The following is a 24,769-nucleotide window of genomic DNA, read 5'->3' as shown; positions in this document are numbered from 1 at the left end:
GTTATTATATTCTTCACCTCTGTGACTTCTGTTTGATAGCTTATGTTTTCCAATTCTTTGTTGAAGTTCTGTGCTCATTTATTCTACTCCCCTGTTTGTTGAGCATCTTCATAATCATTACTTTCAACCCTTTATCACATAAATTACTTATCTCCATCTTATTAAGCCTTTTTTCCCCCTGAGCTGTTATCTTGTAATTTTGTTTGGAACATATTCCTCTGTTCCTTCGTCTTCTTGACTCCCTATGTGCAGTAGATAAAACCACCACTTCTCTCAGCGCTAAAGGAGTGGCCTTGTGTAGCAGATGAAAGTTGTTCAACCCTGCCTTAGCCTTTGGTTTCCTCTCAAACCTTTGTGATTGTCCAAGCACCTATTATATTGTTAATAGCTCCCAGTAGTTGAGGGTGTGCCAAGACCTGTCCATGTCCCAGGGGGAGGTTCTCACTACCTAGATTCAGGCTGATGGGAAGCCAGATCCTCAGGCAGCAGCTTTTAATACTATGGAAATATATGGAGTCCTGTGGGACTCCAAGTGTAAACCCTGTTGGCTCCCAGAGCCAGGAAATCTGGAGGTATCCCTGGGTGGCAAAAAAGCTGTGGCTCCAGACAAGTGTATAAGCTGTTTTTTGGGAGATACCAGCAAGCTGGAGCAAGGCAGAGGGAGAGCACCAGGATGGCCTGTATCCCTTGAAAACTTTGTAGGCCACTCGCTGTGTGCCAAATTTGAAGCCTGCTTCTCAGGCCAAAGCTCCAGGACAAGTAAAGAGGCCAACTTCACAGAAAGACTGGGGTGAGGGTATATTTCAGTCTGCTCTGTGTGCAGTGTTCTGCCAAGAACCGTCTCTGTGATAGCCACAGTCCTGTGGGGCCCAGGAATGCAAGCCCCCCTGGCCATCACAGCCAGCCAATCAAGGGCCGTCTCTTGGGCAGAAGCTGCAAAAAGTGAGGACCGGATATAAAAACCAGGGTACCAGACGTGTGTCAAGCTCCCCTCTGGGAGACACTGGCACTCTGGAGCATGGCAATGGGAGAACTTGAAGATAGTACCCCTCTCCCAGACCTCTGGAAAATATTGACAGCCCCCAGATGTGTGATTAGCCAGAAGCCTGTCCCTCGGGCTGCAGCCATGATTTTTTATAGGCCTTCTGCACAGACTGAACTCCTGGGTCTGTTGCCTCTTGCCGTTCTCTGGGGATGGTAGCTATTTAAGAACTCTTTCTCCATTGATTATTGTCCTGTGGGACCCACTGGCATAGGCCCCATGGTTACCAGAGTCAGGCAGTGTAGAGGTACTTGCTGGCAGCAGCCACAAAAATTGGTGGGGCACCGGATTTTTCTGGTGACACTGATTCTTATAGTCCTATGGGACGAGGAACACAAGCTACCCTGGCCTCCAGAGCTAGGCGATCAAGAGGTGTTCTCCAGGCAGTGGCCAGCAAAATAAGGGCATCAGATGCATGTGAAAGCTCTCATCCGAGGTACAGTTGTGCTCTGGAGCATGGCAAAGGGAGAGCATGAAAATAGCACTTGCCAGTCTCTGTCCCCGGAATGTCCTAGCCAGCTCCCAGATGTGCATGTCAAAGTAGATGCCTACCCTCAGGAAGGCTGATGCTTCAATTCAAGCAGGTGAGCCTTCTTCCCTTTATGTCTGGGTGTGATAGGTTGCTTCTAAGCTGGGTCCTGGGGTTGGTGAGTTTGAGCGCACCAGCCTTTTAAGAGCCATTTTTCAGATCACTACAGTTTGGGTCTTGGGACATAAGCCCCCGTGGTTATCAAAATTAGATTGTGGCTTGTCTTTCAGGTGTAGGTCTTAAAAGTTGGGGTGCCTGATGTGGGGTTCCAACCCTTCATTTCTCATCAAGAAGCTCCAGGTTTTGAGTTCTCTTCTAATTCGGGACCCGCCAGGGGTGGGGTTTATGGTGAGTTTGTGTTCCAGCCTCTCCTGCCCTCTTTGATGTGATTTTCTTGCTTGCCTGATGTGTAGTCATCACTCAGCCAGCCTTTAGGTTTTTTTTTAAGAGGAATTTTCCATATGTAGCTGTAGACTCAGTGTGTCTGTGGGAAAAGGTGAGTTCAAGATCTTTAAGATGGGGTTCGCCATCTTGAACCGGAATCTCCACCCTAAACTAAGTTTCTTGACAGTGGAATCAGATGCAGGCTCTATTTTTTATTCAAAATACACAGCATAGTGCTTTCCCAGTGGTACACGTAAATAAGGATTGACTACATGAATAATGGAATAAATACGCTCATATATCGGTCAGTGTTGTGAGAAAGGGCATTCATTCATGCTACAGTTACTGAGTGCTTACTATGTACTGATAAGCATTCTTCTATGTCCTGGGGAGGTAGCAATCAACACAAAAAAGTCTGTGTCTTCAGAGAACTCATAGTCTAGTGAAGAAGACAGACAAGGAACAAAATATGTAATGATAAGTAGTGATAAATGCTATGAAGAGAAACCAGGGTAAGAGCACAGTAGAGCAGCTTAGGGATGCTATTTTAGATCAGGGTAGAGTGGGGAGATATGTAGAAATCTTGAAGGCTGTGACAACTGGATTTTTATGTGTGTGATGGAAAACCTACCAAGTCTTTTCTCTGAAAACACTGTCAATAGGCCATAGGGTAATCAGTTATCTCCTTGGGTCTGTGACAGAGACTCCTGCTTGTCCCCAGTATTCACCCTCCCCCTCTCGAGTAACAGAGTGGCTGAAGTTTAACTAGTTACATAGACACATAAGTAAAGATGACATATTCAAGGCTCTCTTGCAGGCCATCTAAGGTTTCAACCTAAAAATATGTATACTTGCCTTATAACTGGTTTCTTTAGGTGGTTTAAACCTTTTTTTCTTTTATTTCTTGACTCATTTAGACTACTTTCCTTGCAGGCAGACAAGGGACTACATTTTCTATCCTTTTGAACATGGACAGCCAAACACTTCTGTAAATGGTAGGCATTCAATAAACTTTTCAGCAAATCTGAAAACCAAAATGACTCTTACGAAGGTTCAAAGTATGTGAAAACAGTTCTCATTTAAAATGACATACACCAAAGGAATATGAAAATATGCATTTATTAGCAACAAAGTAGCATTTCCCAGAGAGTTTTTTTTCCAATTACACACACACACACACACACACACACACATACACACACACACACACACACACAATAGCAGGACAAAATTACACTTTTTTTTTTCACTGCACAGCTTGCAGGATCTTACTTCCCCGACCAGGGATTGAACCCGGGCCCTCGGGAGTGAAAGCGTGAAGTCCTAATCACTGGACCACCAGGGAATTCCCTCAAATTATATATTTTTTACACACTAAAGATTCATACTCCAAAGAAAATAAGCACATGTCCACAAGACAATTAGAAAGCAGCAAGAAATCTTTCCTTTTACTTAATGCTAAAAACCTTTTAATTTCTCTCCTTACACAAATCAATGAAGATTTTGTCATTAAAAATACTTGCTTGTCACCTTAGGGTTTTAAATATTTTATTCATCAAATCAGACTGTTACTTGAAGTTTTTACAATTTGTATGTAATTAAAATCAACTTTTACAGAAAATATGTGAAGCTTCAAGTGGCTGAGACTAATGCGCTAGACTTACTATTCTTCACAGGTCAACATTCAATGTAAAAACCAAACATTTGTCCACTAGAAAGGAAACGCTTATAAACAAGGTATGGAATAATTATTGGCATATGTAAACTGAAAGGTAGTTTGACCATTTTATTTTCAAACACACCTAATCTTCAAACTTCTTTTTCACATTGATAATCATTTTGCAGAAATAAGATGACTGGCACTAACTCAGACAATAAACAAACTACACCAAGCACATATTAGTAAAGATACTTTGGTGGAAAACGAAGTATTAAACAACAAAAACATTTGGTAACATCCATTTACTAATATGTTACCAAGGTTTTCAAGGTTTACATGAGTTGTTTGCACTAGTGAAAATGTTATTTTAAAATATTTTCATAGTATATGCATTAGACTTAGTTTAAGAGGGGAAGGCTCTTTTAAAAATTTTATGAAGAAAAAAATAGCTTTTTAAAGAGAAAATGTCCAAGTAAGAGGTTTATTTTTTGACCTAACAAGAATAATTTCAGTGGCTATTTAAGAACATACAAAACCCAAATTGACTGCAATTCTTCAACTTAGTCAAGCTGCCAAGTCAAAAAAATAATTCTATTACCGGCACAGATCCAGTCCATTGTTCAAAGATACGTCCTTGATCTAGTCCATTATTTTACAATATTTAAAAGAATAGAATTTGTTTTGGCACTGTTAATTAATATAATGCAGAGATAAACAAATGATTTTCTCATCTAATTCTTTCACGTTGAAAGGACAGTTTAAACTAGATTTTCTAAGATAATGGGGTAGGATCAACACTGTAAGTTTTAGGACCTATATAAGCTTAGATTCTAAAAACATTATGGTTTTAAACAAATCAATACTTTTCCTCACTCTTTACATAACACTGAGAAATTTCAAATATAAACTGTAGAAACCAGTATATGAAATCTTAAGAAAAATCTTACTAAAAATAATTAAGAAAATGCTTTAGAAATTTAAGATGTAAAATACAATTGACTTTAAATTAAAAAAAGGAAAAAACCACCAAAACCCAAAAAACCTCACCCACATTTTACAGGGTTATTCTTTAAAAACCCTTGGCACTTGATTTTATTCTCTGTCAATCTTTTGGTTGCATTTTTTGCATCATCTAGTGGCCACCTTGTGGCATTTCAAAGAAGTCCTGCTACCATTTTTGAACCCCAATACTTTTCCCTTCTTTGAGATACTAATATATAGTATCAAGTTTCATAAAACTTTTTTTAAAGGCTCATAAAATTCCATTTCCTAGTGGAGATAAGGTATCTTTTTAATAGGAAGAAATGAATAGATTTGCCATAAATTATTACTATACATTAGACTAGACATTTCCATATCAAATTTTAAAAATTAAATATAACACTGGGAGAAACTGTGGCTTAAGCTGTAGAGTCATCTTTAGACTCTAAAAGTAGTTATTGCAAGTAAAGCTCAGGGTTACCATGTCAACTAAACTTCTTGTAATTGATAAGCCCTTCCACTGTACCTTTGATTTGAGTAGCAAATACTTTTAAAAATGGGGACCCAATGACTTATGGTCAGAGTGCTAAGGACTCAAGAAGACTTAATTTTTACTACCAGATGATGTTGCACAAAAAGAAGTTGTTATGGTCTCTTTTCATCGACCCATTTGTATCTAATAGTGGGTTTCCAAAAATAACTGATCTTTTAGTCTTAATGAATCTCCTAACTTTTATTCAGTTGAGCCACACTTATATACAGGATTTAACAGAAATGTCCCAAAGTTCTTGCCCTTTACTTTTATTGAGAAGGCTGAGTGAATGTAATACGGCGCCGCCTCCTTTGGAAAGCCTTTAAATTCCATCTGTTTGGTTCTAGCATATGAGGACCATTGTAGACAAATAACACCGTCATCTTTTCATTATAAGGAAGATTTTGCAGGAGCTGTAAGTGTTAAAACAAACTGTCATATAATGCTTTCCGTTAAGAAGCACAACTTTCCAACCTTACATGTGTATAGTCAAATATATTATTTTATTTGTAATATGAATGAAACTCTTAAGTTCTCAATTCAATATACACCCTGCCCGACTGTGATCCTCACTTGAATTAGCACATCTGAAGCGCAGCCTAAGGAATCATCAACATGCCTTGGGAGCCCTCTATATTCATAGGCCAAATGGGATCATACAACTTCTTAGGTTGACCCTTGAAAAGTGTGTCCTCCAGAATTTTCCTAGGATACTTTCACTCTTTTATCCACAAAACACTTCTCAAGCAACTTCTATGGTGAGGCACTGTGATAGACTGGTAGCCTGAAAAGTGTATATAACAGGGAGGTTTGGTTTATAGGCCAACATGTTTGGTAAACAATAGGGAATTAACAGATCTAGCTACTCAACAGGGTATTCTGCTGGAAAAAGAAGACAGATTATACTATTCAATAAAAAATTGAATTTAAGATAGGATTTCCAATGAAATTTTTCATTGAATACTTTAGTTAAAAAAAATCTGATTACATTAATAAATACATCTTTGATTACTGTACATCAGTTTTATAACTGACCCACAAAAGAAAATTTCCCATTGTAATGGTCCTAGCTTATGGAAAATTCTCTGTGAAGATAATTCTTTTTTTTTCTCCAAAGTTAATATATGAACAGAAGATCATGGGGCACTTAGGACTGCCTCTGGGCCAAGTCAGTGGCAGTGGTGAATTAAAAAAAGGCAGAGCACAGCACCAAAACAGACCTTTCTGGAGAAATGAGAAGGACCAGCGTTCTAGGGTTTATATTCTCCTGTCATTTTTTAGTGCTAAAAGAGGAACTTCTTTAGAGGAAGAATAAGTGCCAAAAGCATGGAGGAAATCTCAGTTCTAGAACATAATACTATGCCTCCTATGTTTCTTCCTCTGATAACAAGGTTTCTGATTAAGTATGTCACTGGTACTTGTCCCCTTTAATAATATAAATATTACTATAATCCTTTTAGTTCTATTTTGGGAGTGTTCCTGCTCATATTTACATACTGGGCCAAAATCTGCTACATGTTTTAGCCACGAGGGACTTCTGAGTATGGGTATTTTTAGGTTACTTATTACCTACCTTTGGTGTAATAAAGAAATACTGAGATGTGTTTTCTTTACAAGCAGTATTTACAACCATTTCAAACACTCTCCGTTCATTGATTGGGTCCATTCCCTAAACAATGACAATAATGATTAGATTTAAATCTATTACAAGATACAGTGAAACCCAATAAAAGAATAAGCTATACCTGATTGATCTCATCAACTACTCTGAATGGACATCTATTAAGCTCCTGAAGTGCCATCAAGTATAACATGGTAGAAACGCTTCTTTCGCCTCCACTTTGATGATGAGGAGTTAATTCATGTAGTTGAGTGCTACTGCGAAATTTGACTCTAATTCGAATTCCATATTTATCATAGTCTTCCTATAAAACATTCAAAAAGTTGATGAAAGGTGAGAGTTTGGTAATTCCATACAATTTTTTGAAAATAGACTGAATCAATCAATTATAAGAGTAAAGAACTTAAAACCTCATGATATTAGTTTTATCTAAATAGATCCTTGGAGACCTCTAGAGCTTGCAGAGAGTAAGTGGTTCTAATATTTTACTGTTTCAGTTTATTTATAAAATACGGTTTTAAACCATTCTGCTTTATAGAATGGTTCTGAGGATTAAACAAGATAAACCTAGAAGTGCTTGGCACAGTGTCTGGTACACAGAAAGTATATTATATGTTATAACACATCCCTTCCTTCTAACAAGCCCACACTATGTAGATGACAATTCTCATGGCAGGTCTAATATCTTACTAAAACTTAAAGTGAAATGATGTTTGCTATCCTTATGTCTCACACTAAGCAGATAAAGGAGTCATGGGGCAAAGTTCCTAAGGGGAAATAAAGGTGCTACCTTGCTTTATAAGGGAAAAATTTCAACATTTACAAAACTAGAGCCCTAAAATAAGCTTAATGTATCTACCATCAACTAGTCTCAACTATGATCAATACATGACCAATCTTGTTTCATCTATAACTCCACCCACTCCTCTTTCCCAATTATTTTGAAGCACATCCCAGTTCATCTCTTTATACATTTCTTTTTTAATATGTATATTTTTTTCATGTGGACCATTTTTGAAGTCTTTATTGAGTCTGTTACAATATTGCTTCTATTCTATGTTTTGGCTTTTTGGCTGAGAGGCATGTGGGATCTTAGCTCCCCGACCCAGGGACTGAACCCACACCACCTATACTGTAAGGCAAAGTCTTAACCACTGGACCACCAGGGAAGTCCCTCATTACACATTTCTTTTTTTTTCAAATTAATTAATTAATTTTTGGCTGTGTTGGGCCTTTGTCTCTGTGCAAGGGCCTTCTCTAGTTGTGGCAAGCTGGGGCCACTCTTCATCGCGGTGCACGGGCCTCTCACTATTGCGACCTCTCTTGTTGCGGAGCACAGGCTCCAGACGCGCAGGCTCAGCAGTTGTGGAACACAGGCTCAGCCGCTCTGCGGCATGTGGGATCCTCCCAGACCAGGGCTCGAACCCGTGTCCCCTGCATCGGCAGGCAGACCCTCAACCACAGCGCCACCAGGGAAGCCCCTACACATTTCTTAATGGAAATCTTATTTTACCCACAACTGCAATGCATGAACGTAGCTCAAGAAATTGGTACTAAATTTCTAAATATTTTTATTCTTGTGAACTCAAATTTTTGATCAAAAGGAAACCACTGATACTATATACTATGCTTCAGTTATGTTTACCAATTTGTTTATGACCCTTCAAACTTGAGTAGTAGATTCAAAAAGCAATGCATTTGCTTACCACACCTGAATAACCATTACTTAGACTGGATATGAAAAGACTTTGTAAGGTATTAGTCACTAATCTCCAATGTCACCAAAAAAAAAAAAAAAAAAAAAGGTGAGCCTGATGGAATCCCATATATGGTCTTTTCCTTCCTTAGGACAATTTTTTTGTAAGCAAAATTTTCACAGATGTAACTTTACAGTAAATAAACAATTTACATGTACTTTTAGCATATAATTAAAATTACTTGCCAGGAAACATTTCAAATGCAATTTTACCTCATTTTCTGTATGGAGATCAATTTCACCAGCACACTGCATGGAACTAAAAAAATTGCTAAATTTTTCATTAATTTTTTCTACCAGCTCTTTTAAAGGATTCAGCCACCTTTCTTTTACCTGCAAGTAAAGGCAATATAAAAACACAATTTAAAAAGTGTCCTTGCACTGATACAAAACTTTATATAAAACAAATTTAATATCAATATCAATCTGGTCATGAGAACATATGCTTCTAAGAAAAAATGCAATGTATCATTTCATTTTGCATTATCCTACATTACCATATGATTAATGGTAAGCACATGAGAAAAAGAAAACGGTTGAATAATTACCTGTGAAATGTTTTCCCTATATTTATCCAGTTCAACATTCTTTATCTTTAGTTCCTCAGTTAATTGCTCTATTTCTTCTTCTCTTTTTGTGTACTCCTCAACAACCTGGCAGAAAAAAAATCTTTAAGATTAATCTACCAAAGGATAAAATTATAGAAAATTTTGCATCAATTAAAACATTAACTGAAAATGCCACTTTTGTTGCATTGTTTGTATGCAGTTAATTTATGTTCTTGTAACATACTGAAAATGCCATTTTTTATCCTTGAAAAAATAGACACTGCAGTATTTCAGGTTAGCCCAAGTATTCTTTTTATAAAGAAAAGGCACAGAACACTGTGTTCCTTAGGAAGAATCTATTTAAAATTCTAATAGATTCAGAATCTGGCATTTAAAAGCACATTGTTCCTGCTGTCTAGCTTATTATTACCAAGAGCTCCAGTACAGAGTGGGAGGCAAGTACTGGAGGGATGTGTGTGTGTGTGTGTGTGTGTGTGTGTGTGTGCGCGCGTGCGCACGCGCGCACACATGCGTTTCTGTTTGGGGGAGGGTGTGGTGACGGTGGTGGCTGCAGTGGGCATTAGGGAAAGAGGCATACTGTAGGATTCAGTCCTGTGAAGCAAGAAGCTCTTGATCTTTCTTCAGTTAATAAAGCATCAATTTCATCCAAGGTGTTTGGAAGATCTTGGAAAGCCTAAAGAAGAAAAAAATTGTCCATTATTATAGATAGTACAGTGAAAACAGTTCAAATAGTTAAAAATATTCTGCTGAGTTAGTAAGTATCTACTATGTGTTGAACAGCATGCTAGCACACAATAAGGAATCAAAGGAATTATAAACACGGCTTTTTGCTTTCAAAAAGCTTATACTTTAAAAGAAAACAAAATGTATATACTTAATAACACGGGCTAACACCTTAAGGCAATGTATTGATGCTGAGTATTAAAATAAGCAGTACATATCATACAGGTTATGGAATTCAGAGAAAGGAAGTATCAGTTCATGCTACAGGAGCTACAAGAGAGTAAGAGAATTCAGGCCCAGATTCCATCTCTGAGCCTTAAAGCAAATGGCTAGGGAAAAGTAAGGCAGAGGGGAGACAGGAGCTTGGAAAAAAGAATGAGCACTGCATACCATGGGGGGTGAGGAGTTGTGTCCATTTGGAATGGTGGGTACTTGCTGAATTGGTAGAATGGGTCCAGAATATGTGGGGCATTGAAAGAGAGCAAGAAGTTAGAACTTTATACTGTACTTGTGAAGAACTACAAAAGCATCCTAAGAATCCAATTACTTTGACAGTAGAATTTCACCACAGTACTATCTTCTGAGACCATGCCACAGAGACAAATTAGAGGAGATACTTTATTGTGGGGCGAGGCAAAGCAGTACATTGCTTTTTCACCACAACCTGCGAAAGTTTATGTACTACAATGTACAAAATGAATACTGAAACCTTGAAAAAGATCCTAACATACTGCATTAATCTAATATCTTAACCTTTTGGAAAGCAGTTCAACTTCTACAGGCCTTCAGATATTTGTTAAGTATATTTTTGTGAATCTGACCTGTCCATTGAGATTTGAACTCATGTGCTAAACACTTGGTATCTTCATTTGACTCTTTAATAGACAAATTTAAGATGGTGAAACACAAATCTTCAACTTCCTCACCTTCCCCACCAATTTGAGCAAACTGATTTGTCCTTCAATCTTTTCCATCTCAGTAAATGAACAAATTTAGGGGTTCTCTCTCTTACCCTTCAACTCAAATCCATTACCAAGTCCTGCTGGTTCTGTCATTAAAAGATACCTCAAGTCTGTAAACTGCTCTGTGTCTAATGCTTCCACCCTAATCCATGCCACAAAAATCTCTTGGCTGGTCCAAAGCAATAATCTTCTATAAATGGTCTTTGTGCTTCCATTTTGGTATCCCTACTTTATTTTCCATACAGCAGTTGGAGTGCTCTTTTACAAACTGAAGTTGTCCTACCTCTATAACTCTTCTGTTTAAAATTCTCCAGTGGGTTCCATCTCTAAATAGAGCCCAAATTCTTTCTATGGTGTATAAGGCCCTACAGGATCTGGCTTCTGCCCCTCTTTCTGCTTGGATTATAAATTGTAGCCCCACTGAGATTCTTTCTATGCTGAAACAGGCCAAGTATACTTCTGCCTCAGGAGCTTTGTATGAGCTATTTCCTCTGCCTGGAATGCTTTTCCCTCAAACCTTCACTTGACTGATTTCTTCTCGTCATTCAAGACTCATCTAAAATAGTATATTCTCAAAGGAGCCTTCCCTGACACTCTAGCCCCTTACCTTGTTTTATTCTTCTTCTTAGTACCTCTTGCTATCCCCGACATAATCTGTTTGCTTTTTGATTTGTCTTCCCCACCCTCCAGACTAGAATATAAATTGCAAGAGAGAAGAAAGTATGTGTGTTTTGTTCAGTGCATGTGATATATAGAAGGTAATCAATACATTTTTAATGAACACATGAACTATGCTCTAATCTTGTTTCTTTCAAAAACAGTACCATGTATCAAGGACAGAATCATGCTACTTTCTGAAAGAAAAAGTTAGTACAGGTATTGTACTAATATTTACTTATTTTATAAACACAATGTATTCTGGAGAAGGTTTATTTTTAGAAACAATAGCCCCTCAATTTTCTTACAAATATCTACTAAATTCCTATTATGTATCCAAACAGATCCATTCTCCCTAGTTTCTGGGTCTGAGAGCATAAAGCACAATCTTTGAGGATATGAAAATTATAATCCAAATAAGTTTTATTTCCAGTTCTATTTATATCTTTAGCAGACATTTCATTATCTACTGAAATAGATAACATTTGAAATTTAAAAAGCCACACAAATACCAGATATTTAAAATTTTATTTCTAATTTTACTTTGACATTATTCTGAGAGAGTAAGTATGTAGGCAAGGTATTATTCCTACCTGTCAGATAAAGCTTTGGGTCACAGGGCTACCTAATTAATGGTGGAACTTGGAAGAAAGGGCAGCATCTTCTCATTTTACTAACTGAATGATATGTCAGAATATAAAATACACATAATGTAAAGAAAGAAAGGCTCTTTTTTTCCTTTCCTTAGCAACAGATGTCAGCCATAAAGATTCAGCTCCCACTCAACTGTAAATAAACACCCTAATTTCCAGGAAAACATTTTCATTTTGCCTTCGTTTGTCTAAATATCACCTCTCTTTACTGTTCCTTATATATCAATTACTGGTACTATGTTTCCATGAAAAGCTATAACCCGTCTCCTGACCCTACCTATTAAAAGGGTGCTTGGGAAAAAAAGCTTTTTACTGGAAGAATGAATGTTAATGGCATTAATAATTTTGCAAAATAATACCCATGTTTTAACAACTTTAGTATGAAGCACTAAGACTGACTGGTGTCCAAGTCTGAGTATAGTGAAGAAAATTCGTTGAGCACAATTACTTGACATACATACTCAGTTTAAAAATTGTGGCGGGGGGGGGGTGGGGGGGATCTCATATTTTATGGCACATTGTGTTTTTCATGGCCCAGTACAATGCCTAACACACTTTAAGCCTACAAATAGCCGTCTTAAATATGTTAGCTTGTAGCGTTATATACTTTTTATACTTACTGTCTGATATTCTTGAGGAATGGTCTGCTCTGCACCCAGGTTACATACTTGCCTGGCTCTCTTCATAAGTTCCCTGCATTTCTGCAATAATCTCTGTCTACTTTCATCCAACTCGATGAAATGTTGCTAATACAAGAAAAAGAAATATTTTGAAAATTTGTGTGTTACTGTTAAGTCAGAGGGCTGTTTTATTAAACCACCACATTATATCAAATATATTATTGAATTTTGACTGTGATAAGCAAATCATCCGAAAACATATCTCAAACCATGACTGATTTTATTGTAAAGGTTAAATTTGAACTTAAACTTCACAATATATCGGGACATTAATAATATGGCATTTCTTGAATCTGTAAGAGCTCTGAAATTTAAATTTAACTGCCTTTTTCTGAAAGTTTAATTTAGCTATGTATAATTATACTCTAATAAAATTTGATATATACAGTATGTAGGCTTCATATCCAAATACTCAGCATTCAAATGTAAGCAGAACCTTTAAAGGTTTTTATTTAAAACATTAAATTTAAAACATTTAAATAATGTTTGATAGTTTTCCAAGCACCTTTCAGGTAGCTATCATTTATTCATGGACCCATTCGTTCCTTCACCAAATAATTACTGAGAACCTATCACATGTCAGTATTTTATTATACACTGAGCATATAGAAAGGTGAATAAGAAGGAAGATACACAGTCATTAATTACCATACAAGAAACAGCTACTATTTACTGAAAGCTTATGTGCTAGGTGCTTCACAGCACTGTATAGTATTATTATCCCCATTTTGCACATTAAAAAAGAAAGAGGAATTACACAAAAGAGTATGTGTGTGGTGTGGGCAAGGGACCACAGAAGCTATGACAAGTGAATGATCTTAAAGGACAAATAAGAAATTACTAAGAGGGAGCAGCAGAAGGTATTCCCAGGATAGGTGATTTAAAACGTACAGGCCATGGAAGCCTCCAGGGCCTGCTTATTTAGGGAACAAGAAATTCAACGTGGCTGGAGAAGAGGTAAGCATGTAAAAGATGAGAGTGGCAAGGTGGGCAAGAGCCAGGTGGCAAAAGTTTCATGTGTAACAAGAAGGGCATTGTGGAGGACATGGAAGCAACCTAAGTGTTCATCGTCGGATGAATGGATAAAGATGTGGCACATATACACAATGGAACATTACTCAGCCATAAAAAGAATCGAAATTGAGTTATTTGTAGTGAGGTGGATGGACCTAGAGTCTGTCATACAGAGTGAAGTAAGTCAGAAAGAGAAAAACAAATACCGTATGCTAACACATATATATAGAATCTAAAACAAAAAAGGGTCATGAAGAACCTAGGGGCAGGACAGGAATAAAGACACAGATGTAGAGAATGGACTTGAGGACACAGGGAGGGGGAAGGGTAAGCTGGGACGACGTCAGAGAGTGGCATGGACATATATACACTACCAAATGTAAAACAGATAGCTAGTGGGAAGCAGCCGCATAGCACAGGGAGATCAGCTCGGTGCTTTGTGCCCACCTAGAGGGGTGGGATAGGGAGGGTGGGAGGGAGGGAGACGCAGAGGGAAGAGATATGGGGATATATGTATATGTATAGCTGATTCACTTTGTTATACAGCAGAAACTAACACACCATTGTAAAGCAATTATACTCCAATGAAGATGTTAAAAAAAAAGAGAAAAACAAAGGGCATCATGGGATGCCTTCTGTGTGCCAACCATGGTTATCACCCCCATCCTATACGGTAATTAATATAATCCTCATTACCATCTTAAAGAAATGTATTATCTTCTTTTTTATATGTGGTTCAGAGATAATTAAGTTGGAAATAGCAAATGATTAGGTTCCTGAAAAAGAAAACAGGTCTTAGCTTGCTCTTTCCATCAAACTTTGGTCTGCACAAAAAGTACCAGAGCAGGGGTGAGATAGAGGGAAGATTTGTTAAACAGTATTGATGTCCCAGCCACAAGCCAGATCTAACAATTAAGACCTCTGGGGCCAAGGCTTGGACATTTGCATTATTAATAATGTCCTGAGGTAATTTTTATGCACACAAGTTTGACAGCAAAGAAAGTAAACTAAGACAAAAGTTAGTAAAAGTATATATATACTGGACTGATCTGAAAATGCAAGCAAGCCTTTACACTGATCAGGTAGTATCAATATAAAGTTTCCTTGAATGGATTCCTTGGCCCCTACACAGCAAGAGAAATAAAAGAAAATTAAAGACTCCCAGTCACCCTTACTCTGCTCTCTAGAGCCCATTATACTCAGGCAAATGCAAAACATGGGACAGCTAGACAGAACTAAACACTCCTAAAGTCTTCTCTTCCTACTTCCTATTCCTCTGGATCTTGCTAAAGTGAAGTATTAGAACATTATGGGAAAGAAATATTCCCAAGCTGAATATCTGGGGCTCTGGGCTTAGGACAAAAGCTCATTTAATAGTTTCCTTCTGTTTGGTGGCATATGTTTGATAAAATCTTTATCAGAGGGCCTCCCTGGTGGTGCAGTGGTTAAGAATCCACCTGCCAATGCAGGGGACACGGGTTCGAACCCTGGTCCGGGAAGATCCCACATGCCGCAGAGGAACTAAGCCCACGGGCCATGTCTACTAAGCCTGTGCTCTAAAGCCCGCGAGCCACAACTGCTGAGCCTCCGAGCCACAACTATTGAAGCCCCTGTGCCTAGAGCCCAGGCTTCGCAACAAGAGGAGCCACCGCAGTGAGAAGCCCGTGGACCACAACGAAGAGTAGCCCCTGCTCGCCGCAATGAGAGAAAAGCCTGCGCACAGCAATGAAGACCCAATGCAGCAAAAAAAAAAAAAAAAAAAAAAAGAGACAGTGTTGTTTCTATACATACATGTTTGTGACACTATTCACATAGCACCTGTTCTTCCCCCACCCCATAATTCTTACTGAGTTTTTCTGCGGGGGTGGGGTGCAGAAAGAGTCCAATTATATAAGATAACACTGTAAATTCAGGCTAGTGAAAAGGGCTTATTTACATTTCTTCATAGAATCTAGCCTTTAACAGTTAAAAGGCCACAGAAACAGTTCATCTGTGTAAAACATAAGGGGAGAAAATGGCAAACTTACAAAATATCCCCCACCAACATCTCAGAAAAGATTACTCTGTAGGTACATACCCTGAAAGAAATGAATAAGTATTATCTTTTCTCTGAAAATCTTTTGATAAAGTTCAATTGTTATGAAAGTTGTACAGAAATACCTTGACACTAAACAAGAAAAACCTTCTCTAAGAGGGCCCTCTAGTGGAAAAATCAGATTGTTCACAGAATTTCTTACTGAATATATGTTGCACATAAACTTAACACAGTAAATATTCTACTTAATTTATTAAAATAAGAGTGAAACACAATGAAAGCCATTTTGGTGTGAAAGGAATTAAACTACGTTCTAGGTAGCATAAACTTATGCTTAAAAACTGGCTGTAGATCAAAACATTTCTTCCTCAATTTTCCTTTCATATAAAGAAAAGAATCAAACTTCATTCCAATTTAATTGATTTCAAATTCAAATGTTAACCATAAGTTTTCGTTCATATTGGACTGCATATATGTTTTAGAAATATGAAAAGTATTTAATCTTTAAGCAGCTTAAAATTTTAACGTCGAATTTGAAGTGTAGAAATTAGTGGTCTTCTGACATTTTAATATACAAGCTTACAAATTCTATTTCAATCAATCTAATAGTAAACAGTGACAATAATACTATTTACTTGGGAAAGTATTTTTTCCCGCCAAATACATATATCTCCTTTAAATTGGAAAAAAAAAGTCCTCTGAAGTTGTTTTTTGTGGGAGAGTAGTAAGCAGGCAGGCAGAGGAAAGAACATTAGATGAAAGCACAGAATTTCTAAATTTAGTATTAGGGTAAATAAATTTAACAACTTCCAATTCTTGTAATATTAAACCTGATGTAAATCTATACTTCTTAAGGAAATATGGGCTTCATGCTAGGCACACACTAAGCACCATGATATATATTATTGAATTTACTATCACAAATATCCCTGCAAGTTAGGTACCATAATACCTATGGCTGAAGACAGTAGGCTTGGAGTGGTTAGGAACGCTGCCCAAAGTAAAAAACCAAGTAACCTGTACATCCATCTGTCCCCTCCGTATCTGGATTCAGTCAGCTTATTAACTAGTCATAAAAATATTCCAGAAGGTAATGACATACCTCTGGAGATGTTTTATGGGTCTGGAACCCTTTTTCCCCTATTTGCCTTCCAATAATTTGAGGAAGTTTGAAACTCAGTGGTGGTTAGTTATCCCTATCCCTAAGTTCCTTCACGAATACAATCCCTACTGAATTTTTGTGTCAGTCTTCTTTTGTGAACTTGTTTTCATGATCAGGGTAAAAGACAAACCCTGAAGTGGCAGTAATGGTTCCTTAGTACAACCTGCAGTGTGTCCAAAGGAGGAGGGGAGGGAGGGAAGGAAGGAAGGAAATGATTTCTTTTTGTTTCAAATGCAGTAGGACAGCAGAAGAATAGGTAAGAGCAAATATGGGTAAGTGACAGCAAACATGAGAAGGAAAAAGAGCAAATGAAAGAGAAAATGAACTACCAAACACTTATTCTCTGTATCTTTTACTCATCATTCTTGACTGTTTAAAATGTGTGGTTGGTGACTATGATCAGTCAGTAACAAAACTTATCAAAACATAGTGTAAGAAATAAAAGAACCTTACAAAAGGGTTGGTAAGACAATTAAGAATAAAAAACACTTAATAACTTTCAGATGAACATATAAAAAAGGGAAACCATGCTGCAAAATATTGTTGAGGAAATACATAATAAAGCCAGGGGTAGTATCAAATAAGATTAGTATGGAAAAACCTGACTAGATGTGTGTGTGAGTATGGTAAGAGGCTGAGAACTGAGTGGGTATTATTTCCAGGTAACAAAATCTAGAGTGACACGCAGCTAATCAGATTATTTCTCTAGACAGTATAATGTGGCCATCTTTGTAAAAAATTAGTGGCTCAAAGATTGAAAACAAAACCTCCTCACAAGTACTTTCCTACTCTCCAGAGTAGTTAGCTCAACTCAAAATATTACTATTTCTGCTACTACTAACAAAATGGATGAGTCACAGTTTGCACCTAATCTTAGTACATCTATGTGAACTAAGGCTGCTGAAGAGTATCTCTAACCATGTCAACAGGGGCTGAAGTCTGGGAGAGGGCTTACTCCAAAGTGAACATGATTTTGTGATACTTATGTAACATGACACCCATAATTTTCTTAAGTTCTCATTGACACTTAATTCAAAAACAAAACTTCAGGCAGCAGGATCAAATACTGTCTCGTGTGACCTGACGGAAAGCTCCATCTATCTGCATAAGGGGTCAATTCCTTCATGAAATCTCTTCTATAACACCATACTCAACAACCAGGTTCACAGGCTCAATCAATGAAGAAACTTTGGCATGGGCTCTATCATTATTTACCAAGAGAACACACGATCTGCAGATGACTTCCCTTATGCTCCCACGAAGTAAACACTGATGAGCTCTCCACTGGAAACTTGTTCCACATCCAGCACCCACCCCCCCACCCCCCACCGAAGTTTCTTTGCCGGATCTCTTCTACATATTCAGAGTGACTACTGCTACACCCGCTGCCTTCCTGTCTTCCTCCACCCCTTTTCTTTGGGTGGGGTGGAACTTTCCCCTCTTCCAACCCTCCTGTTTTTGCTCAAACTGAACTACCCACAACCCTAGGATATGGAACCTGACCTTCAGCTCCTTTTGGCTAGGTGTGTTTGTGCTTGCGTACTTTAAGATGCTTACCTGCTAGCAAAATTCTTGGTTTTTTCCCATTTCTTCTAGCCATAAGCTTTTTCAAGAAGCCAGAGAGTTTGAAGAAGCTGGCTTCAGAATAATGAAGCTCTTCTTCTACTCTGATTTAATCTTTCCATTCATCTATGCAATCCTATGGCTACCCAGCCTCTAAAGACTCTTTCCACTGAAAGATACTACTATAGTTCACTTTTACCCAACACGTTTGTTTCTGGTAAGTGTAAAGTGAATCATGTACAGACCACTGCCAGAAAGGAGTATATTCTAGCAAAGTAGAAGAATAGATAGGAAAGGGTACAAGGGGACTCTGAATACATGAATAGTCTTAAAACCCTGCAACAATTATGGCGAAATGTTACATCTGTTAGAAGAGACAGTGGACACATGGATGTTATATTACTCGTTTTACTCTTGTATATAAAATTTCATACTTGAAAAAAGACTTCATAAGTTTTTTCCTTAAATTTTTCAGTTCTGAAGTGTAACTAATGGATAAATAACCTGCACATATATAAAGTGTACAACTTGATGAATTTTGACAAATATGTACATCGGTGAAACCATCACCACTAATAATGAACATGTCTATCGCCTTCAACAACTGTGTATCCGTCTGTAATCCATCCCACTGTACCCTTCGCAGGTAACCACTGATTTATTTCAGTCACTAAGCATTCTGCATTTTGTAGAATTTCATATTTTTTAGCATTACAAAGAAAGTTGCTACACATTTGCGTACTAGTCTTCCGTGGACGTACACTTTTATTTCTCTTGGGTAAATACTGGGAGAGGAATGGCTGGCTCACACGGCAGGTATATGTTTAGCATTTAAGAATCTCTCAAGTGGTCTTCCAAAGTGGTTATTCACTTTAAATCTCTACTAGAAATGTATGCAAGTGCCAGATGCTCCACACCCTCACCAGCACTTTGGTTTGGTCAGTCTTAAAATTTTAAATCATTCTAGTAGGTCTGTGGTGATAGCTCATTATGGCTTTAATTCACATTTCCCTACTGACTCATAAGGTTGGGCACCTTTTCATGTGATCATTTGCTCTCTGTATACTTTAGTGAAGACTATGTTTAAATCTTTGGCCTGTTTTTTTGACTGAATTGTCTTGCTTATATTGATGATTGTTAAGAGTTCTTGTTATAGTATCTATCGGGGGTCAGCAAACTTTTTCTATACAGAGCCACTAAGTAAATATTTTAGGTTTTGAGGGCCACATACAGTCTGTTACATGTTCTTCTTTTTTTGGGTGGAGGCTTTTAAAAATGCAAAAACTATTCTTAGCTTGCAGGGACTTTACATAAACAGACCTCAGGCTAGATTTGGCCCATAGTAAGAGCCCTTCATCTAAATACAAGTCCTCTGTCAGATGGATGTTTTGCAAATACATTTCCCCAGTGTGTAGCCTGCCTTAGCAGTGTCTGTCTACTGAAAAATTTTTAATTTTGAGGAAGCACAACTTCTGATTTCTTTCCCTTTATAATTCATGCTTTTAGTGTTCTATTTATTCTATTTTGTCAAAACTAAGGTCACTAAGATTTTCTCTTATGTTTTCTTCAAGAAGTTTTATAGCTTTAGTTCTTACATTTAAGTCTATGATCCATTTGTATATGGTATGAGGTAAGGGTGGTGGTTCATTTTTTGTATGTGACTATTCAGTTGTCCCAGCACTATGTTAAACTATTCTTTCTACGTTAAATTGCCTCAGTATCTTTGCCAAAAAACAACAGACTGTATATATGTGTATCTATTTCTGGATTCTCTGTTCCACTGATCCATATGTCTATTTTTACACCAATACAATGGTGTCTTCATTACTGTAACTTTGTAATAAGTCTTAAAATTAGGTAGTTTCTGTCATACAATTTGTTCTTTCTCAAAGTTCTTCTAAGCCCACTGCATTCTAGAATAAGCTTGTCAACTTCCAAAAACTAAAACCCTTCCAAAAACCCTGCTAGGAATTTTACCGAATCTACAGATTTGGAGGAGCACTGGCATTCTAACAAATCTTGAATCACTGATCCATGAACACAATCAATTCCGTTTACTTTTATAGTTTTATAGTTTTTAGTGTATAGGTCATATATATCGGGCTGGCCAAAAAGTTCGTTCGGGCTTTTGTAGCATCTTACAAATAAACCCGAACGAACTTTTTGGCCAACCCAAAATATATACATCCCTATGTACTTAATATTTTTGATGCTATTGTACACAGTATTTTAAAATTTCAGTTTCAAATTGTTCACTGCTAGCAGACGGAACCACAACTGATTTCTACATATTGAAACTTGTATCCTGCAACCTTGCTAAATTCAACTAGAAGCATTTCTGTACATTCCTTAATATTTTCCACAGAAATGATCACACTTGTCTGAAATGGGCAAGTCTCTTCTCCCTTTTCAATATGTAAGCCTTCTCTTTTTCTTGCCTTGTTGCACATTTCTAGTAGAGATTTAAAGATTTAAAGTGAATCAACCTTGTATTTCTGGGATAAACTCATTTAGTTAGGATATACTACTCTTATATACTGCTGAATTTGATTTGCTAACATTTTATTAAGAATTTCTTCATCTATGTTCATGAGAGATATTGGTCTGTAGTTTTCTTTTGTCTGGTTTTGATATCTAAGGCTGGCCTCATATAATGTGTCAAGACGTATTCCCTTCCTTTTCACCTTTTCTAGACTTTAGGTAGAATTGATATTAATTATTTTAAATGCTTGGTAGAATTCAACAGTGAAGCCACTGGGCCTGTAGTTTTCTTTATGGGAAGACTTTTAACTACAAATATGATTTCTTTAGTAAATATAGGGCTATTCTAATTAGCTCCTTCTTCAGTGATCTTTGATAGCTTGTATCTTTTAAGAAATTTCATTTCAATGAACAAATCCTTTTAATGTCTGTAGGATTTGTACTGTTATGCTCTCTCCTATTAAATCCCTCTTCCCTACATTGTGGCCTAGAAACTCTCCAGGCAATAAGCTAATTAAGGCAATTGTAGAGCTCACCTGGTTCTGTTTTCCCTTCTCTTAGGGAATCACTGTCCTGTGCTGCCTGTTATTCAATGTCTGAAAATCTTTGTTTTATATACTTTGTCCCATCGTTTAGTGGTTTAAAATAAGAGGGTAAACTGAGCCCCTGTTTCATCATGGCCAAGAATAGAAACATTTACTTTTTATTATGGGAAATGCAGAAATATATGAAACAGGAGAGAGAACAGTATAATAAACCTTTATGTATCTACCATCCAGCTTCTTCAACAATTTTCAACTCATGACCATCACAGTTTCATCTACACTCGCTCCCCACGTGGCCCCCTCCCTGGATTATTTTGAAGCAATTCCAAACATTATTTTCTTTGTAAATACTACGCCAATGTATTTCTAAAAGATAAAAAAAATTCATAACCACATTATCAAACTTAAAAAATACTGTCAGTAAACTCTAATATTATCAGATATTGAGTCAATATTCAAAATTCCATTTCTTAGAACTTCTTCTTTAAGTAGTTGCTTTGCTCAAATCAGGATCAAAATAATGGCCACACATAGTATTTGGTTAGTACGTTTTTTAAGTCCCTTTTAGCTTATACATTTCCTCTCCCCTTTTTATCTTCGTTACAGTACTGCACTGCCCAATAAAGTAAGGCACAAGTCATATGTGACTAGAGTTCTGAGAGAATAAATCTTTAATTTAAAATAATTTAAAATCAATACTCACTTTAGCCACCAGAAAATGTTTAGAATAATCTGAGTATATGAATTTACTTTTGCAACTCTTAAGTTTTATAAAATCTAATATTTGTGATGAAAATTTATCATCTAAATTCAGATGTAGGTATTTATTACAGTATTTTGAGGGCTTATTATAAAATTGTAAAATATCTCAATAATTTTCCAATATTGATTACATGTTGAAATAACATTTTAATTTACTGAGTTAAATATACTATTAAATGGATAATTTTACCTATTTCTTTTTACTTCTTAAAATTTGGTCACTAGAGACTTTATAATGACATACAGCTTGCACTATATTCCTATTGGACAGCACTAAAGTAAATGATTTGTCCGTATATAGTCCCTTACGTTCTAGATTTTGCTGACTGTATTCCTGTGGAGTCATTTAGCATATTTTTTGCTCTCCTCTATTTCCTGTAAACTGTAGTTTTAGAGCAATGGTTCTGAATGGGGGCAATTCTGCTCCCCAGGGCAGTGTCTGGAAATATTTTTGGTTGTCACAGCTGAGGGAACGGTGTACTACTGGCATCTAGCAAATAGAGGCCAGGGATGCTGGTAAAGACAGCCCCCCACAAAAAGAATTATCCAGTTCAAAATATTCATAGTGCTGAGATTGAGAAACCTTGTTCTAGAGGCTTAATCGGGTTGAAATTTGATTTTTTCACAACATTAGTTCATAGGTGGTGTTGTGTTATGTCCTTCCATCAGGATACACATAAATAAATATCTGGCTATCTTTTTGTGATGTTAGCAGCTAATGTGATCCACTGATTCATTAGCAGCTACAAGGTGGTGATATTCTAACACTATAATTCCATCTGCATTTCTTTCCTTTTCTTTCTTTTTTTTTTCCTTCTGCATTTATTAACTGAAATACTTCTGTAAAGAAAAACTTCCCCATCTCATTTGTTTATCCTAAATAGTTCACATAAAAAAGACAGCATAAATGCTAGATTCTTTCTTTGCCATTTTTTTTTTCTTTGCCATTTTTGAAAATCATGAGCTTGTTCCCAATATCCTCCAAAGGTGACCATTAATATTTTAAGCATCAATTATGAAATTAATAGGTTTATCATATATTTTTGATTAATATTTTGAGCCTTTTTGACCCCCAAAGATCCCTTGTGCTCATTGTCCTTTCATTTTAAACCTTTTTGAATCTCTTTCTTTTAGATGTGCCTCTCATATTATGCATAGTATTGGAATTTACTTCAAAAAATTTTTTAAAAAGATAAATTGTCTCCATTTATATTTAATGATATGATTGATGTTTGGCCTAAGTTCTGCCATTGTGTTGTCTTAATATGTATATAAATTAAATATCTAATCTTCAGTGATGTAATCTGTTTTATATTGTCCCCTTCTCCCTTTTTCATCTATTGTTGGCATTTAGGAAAGCGTTTTTTTTTTTTTTTTTTTTTTTTTTTTTTTTGCGGTACGCGGGCCTCTCACTGCTGTGGCCTCTGCAGTTGTGGAGCACAGGCTCCGGGCGCGCAGGCTCAGCGGCCATGGCTCACGGGCCCAGCCGCTCCGTGGCATGTGGGATCTTCCCGCGGCATCAACCTGCGTCCCCTGCATCGGCCGGCGGACTCTCAACCACTGCACCACCAGGGAAGCCCAGGAAAGCTATTTTTATTTGAAAGATTATTTATGTGCGAAATATCTTATGCAATATCCTTACGGCCTTAGTATCTTTTTTGAGATACTGGTTCCTACTATAAACAATATTGAAATTCTCCCTCATTTCCCTCTCCCTCTCTCAAAGCATCTAATCTGAAGTAGTATCCTTTTATTTCCTGATAGTACCTATAGGACAATCAGCAAATATATTCCATTTTACTTACACTGTCTCCCTTCTCCCATGTTTAGACTGTTGTGCCTTTAGCTACTGTGTCAGCCTTATAATCACATGATACATGCTTACTATCTCCTTAGTCTATCCTGTAGTTCTAGTTCTCCTCAGTAAGCAGCTTTGTTCTGCAAAGCAGTTTCGGTTAATTTGAGAGTTCACAGGGCCTAAACCACCACCCCAGCACCACCTGACCTTTCTTGAGTCTATGGTCACCTCCCAGTTTCAGCTGCTCTCAAATTGGTCTGCTGAACTTTCCACACCAAATGGGGCCTCTTTTCTTTAGAGATGAGTACCTGTTGGTGACTTGATTTTTAGATTCTTGGAGCCTTCCCTCTGCTTCTTACCACATACTTTCTGATACCACACCAGTCTTGATGCTGCTGCTGATTTGATCTTACCCACCTATAGTTTGGAGTTCACAGGTGTTGTAAAATATAGAATTTGACTGATGTTTGTCCCTGGTTCTTGGGAGGAAGACTCTAAAACCCTAGGAATTGTCTGAGTGATAGGAGTGTCTGTCTTTGTTATTCATGGGCCCCTACTAGGATCACACCTGACTTTACTATGCTAAGGAGTGACTCAGGATGGGCGAAGGCAACGCCAGAAAGACAAATCATGTGACTAGAGGGGAGGGCTGGGGCTTTG

At 37.2% G+C, this 24,769-nt stretch overlaps 1 protein-coding gene across 1 annotated transcript in view; it reads right to left on the bottom strand.

The window, feature by feature from the left end:
- Positions 1 to 5,397: 5,397 nt before the first annotated feature.
- Positions 5,398 to 24,769, bottom strand: part of SMC5 (structural maintenance of chromosomes 5) — a 101,043-nt gene continuing 81,671 nt past the window's right edge. Inside the window, exons 18-25 of the mRNA XM_065879896.1 lie at positions 12,690 to 12,815; positions 10,188 to 10,232; positions 9,652 to 9,747; positions 9,054 to 9,158; positions 8,719 to 8,838; positions 6,874 to 7,053; positions 6,702 to 6,797; positions 5,398 to 5,541 (exon numbers count right to left, since the gene is read on the bottom strand). Of these exons, the coding sequence (XP_065735968.1) occupies positions 5,398 to 5,541; positions 6,702 to 6,797; positions 6,874 to 7,053; positions 8,719 to 8,838; positions 9,054 to 9,158; positions 9,652 to 9,747; positions 10,188 to 10,232; positions 12,690 to 12,815 (912 nt within the window). The remainder of the gene's footprint in view (positions 5,542 to 6,701; positions 6,798 to 6,873; positions 7,054 to 8,718; positions 8,839 to 9,053; positions 9,159 to 9,651; positions 9,748 to 10,187; positions 10,233 to 12,689; positions 12,816 to 24,769) is intronic.

Source organism: Phocoena phocoena, chromosome 6 (genome assembly GCF_963924675.1).
Source record: "Phocoena phocoena chromosome 6, mPhoPho1.1, whole genome shotgun sequence".
NCBI lineage: Eukaryota > Metazoa > Chordata > Mammalia > Artiodactyla > Phocoenidae > Phocoena > Phocoena phocoena.
Note: the sequence above shows the minus strand (reverse complement) of the source record. Positions and strands in the feature narration are given on the sequence as shown.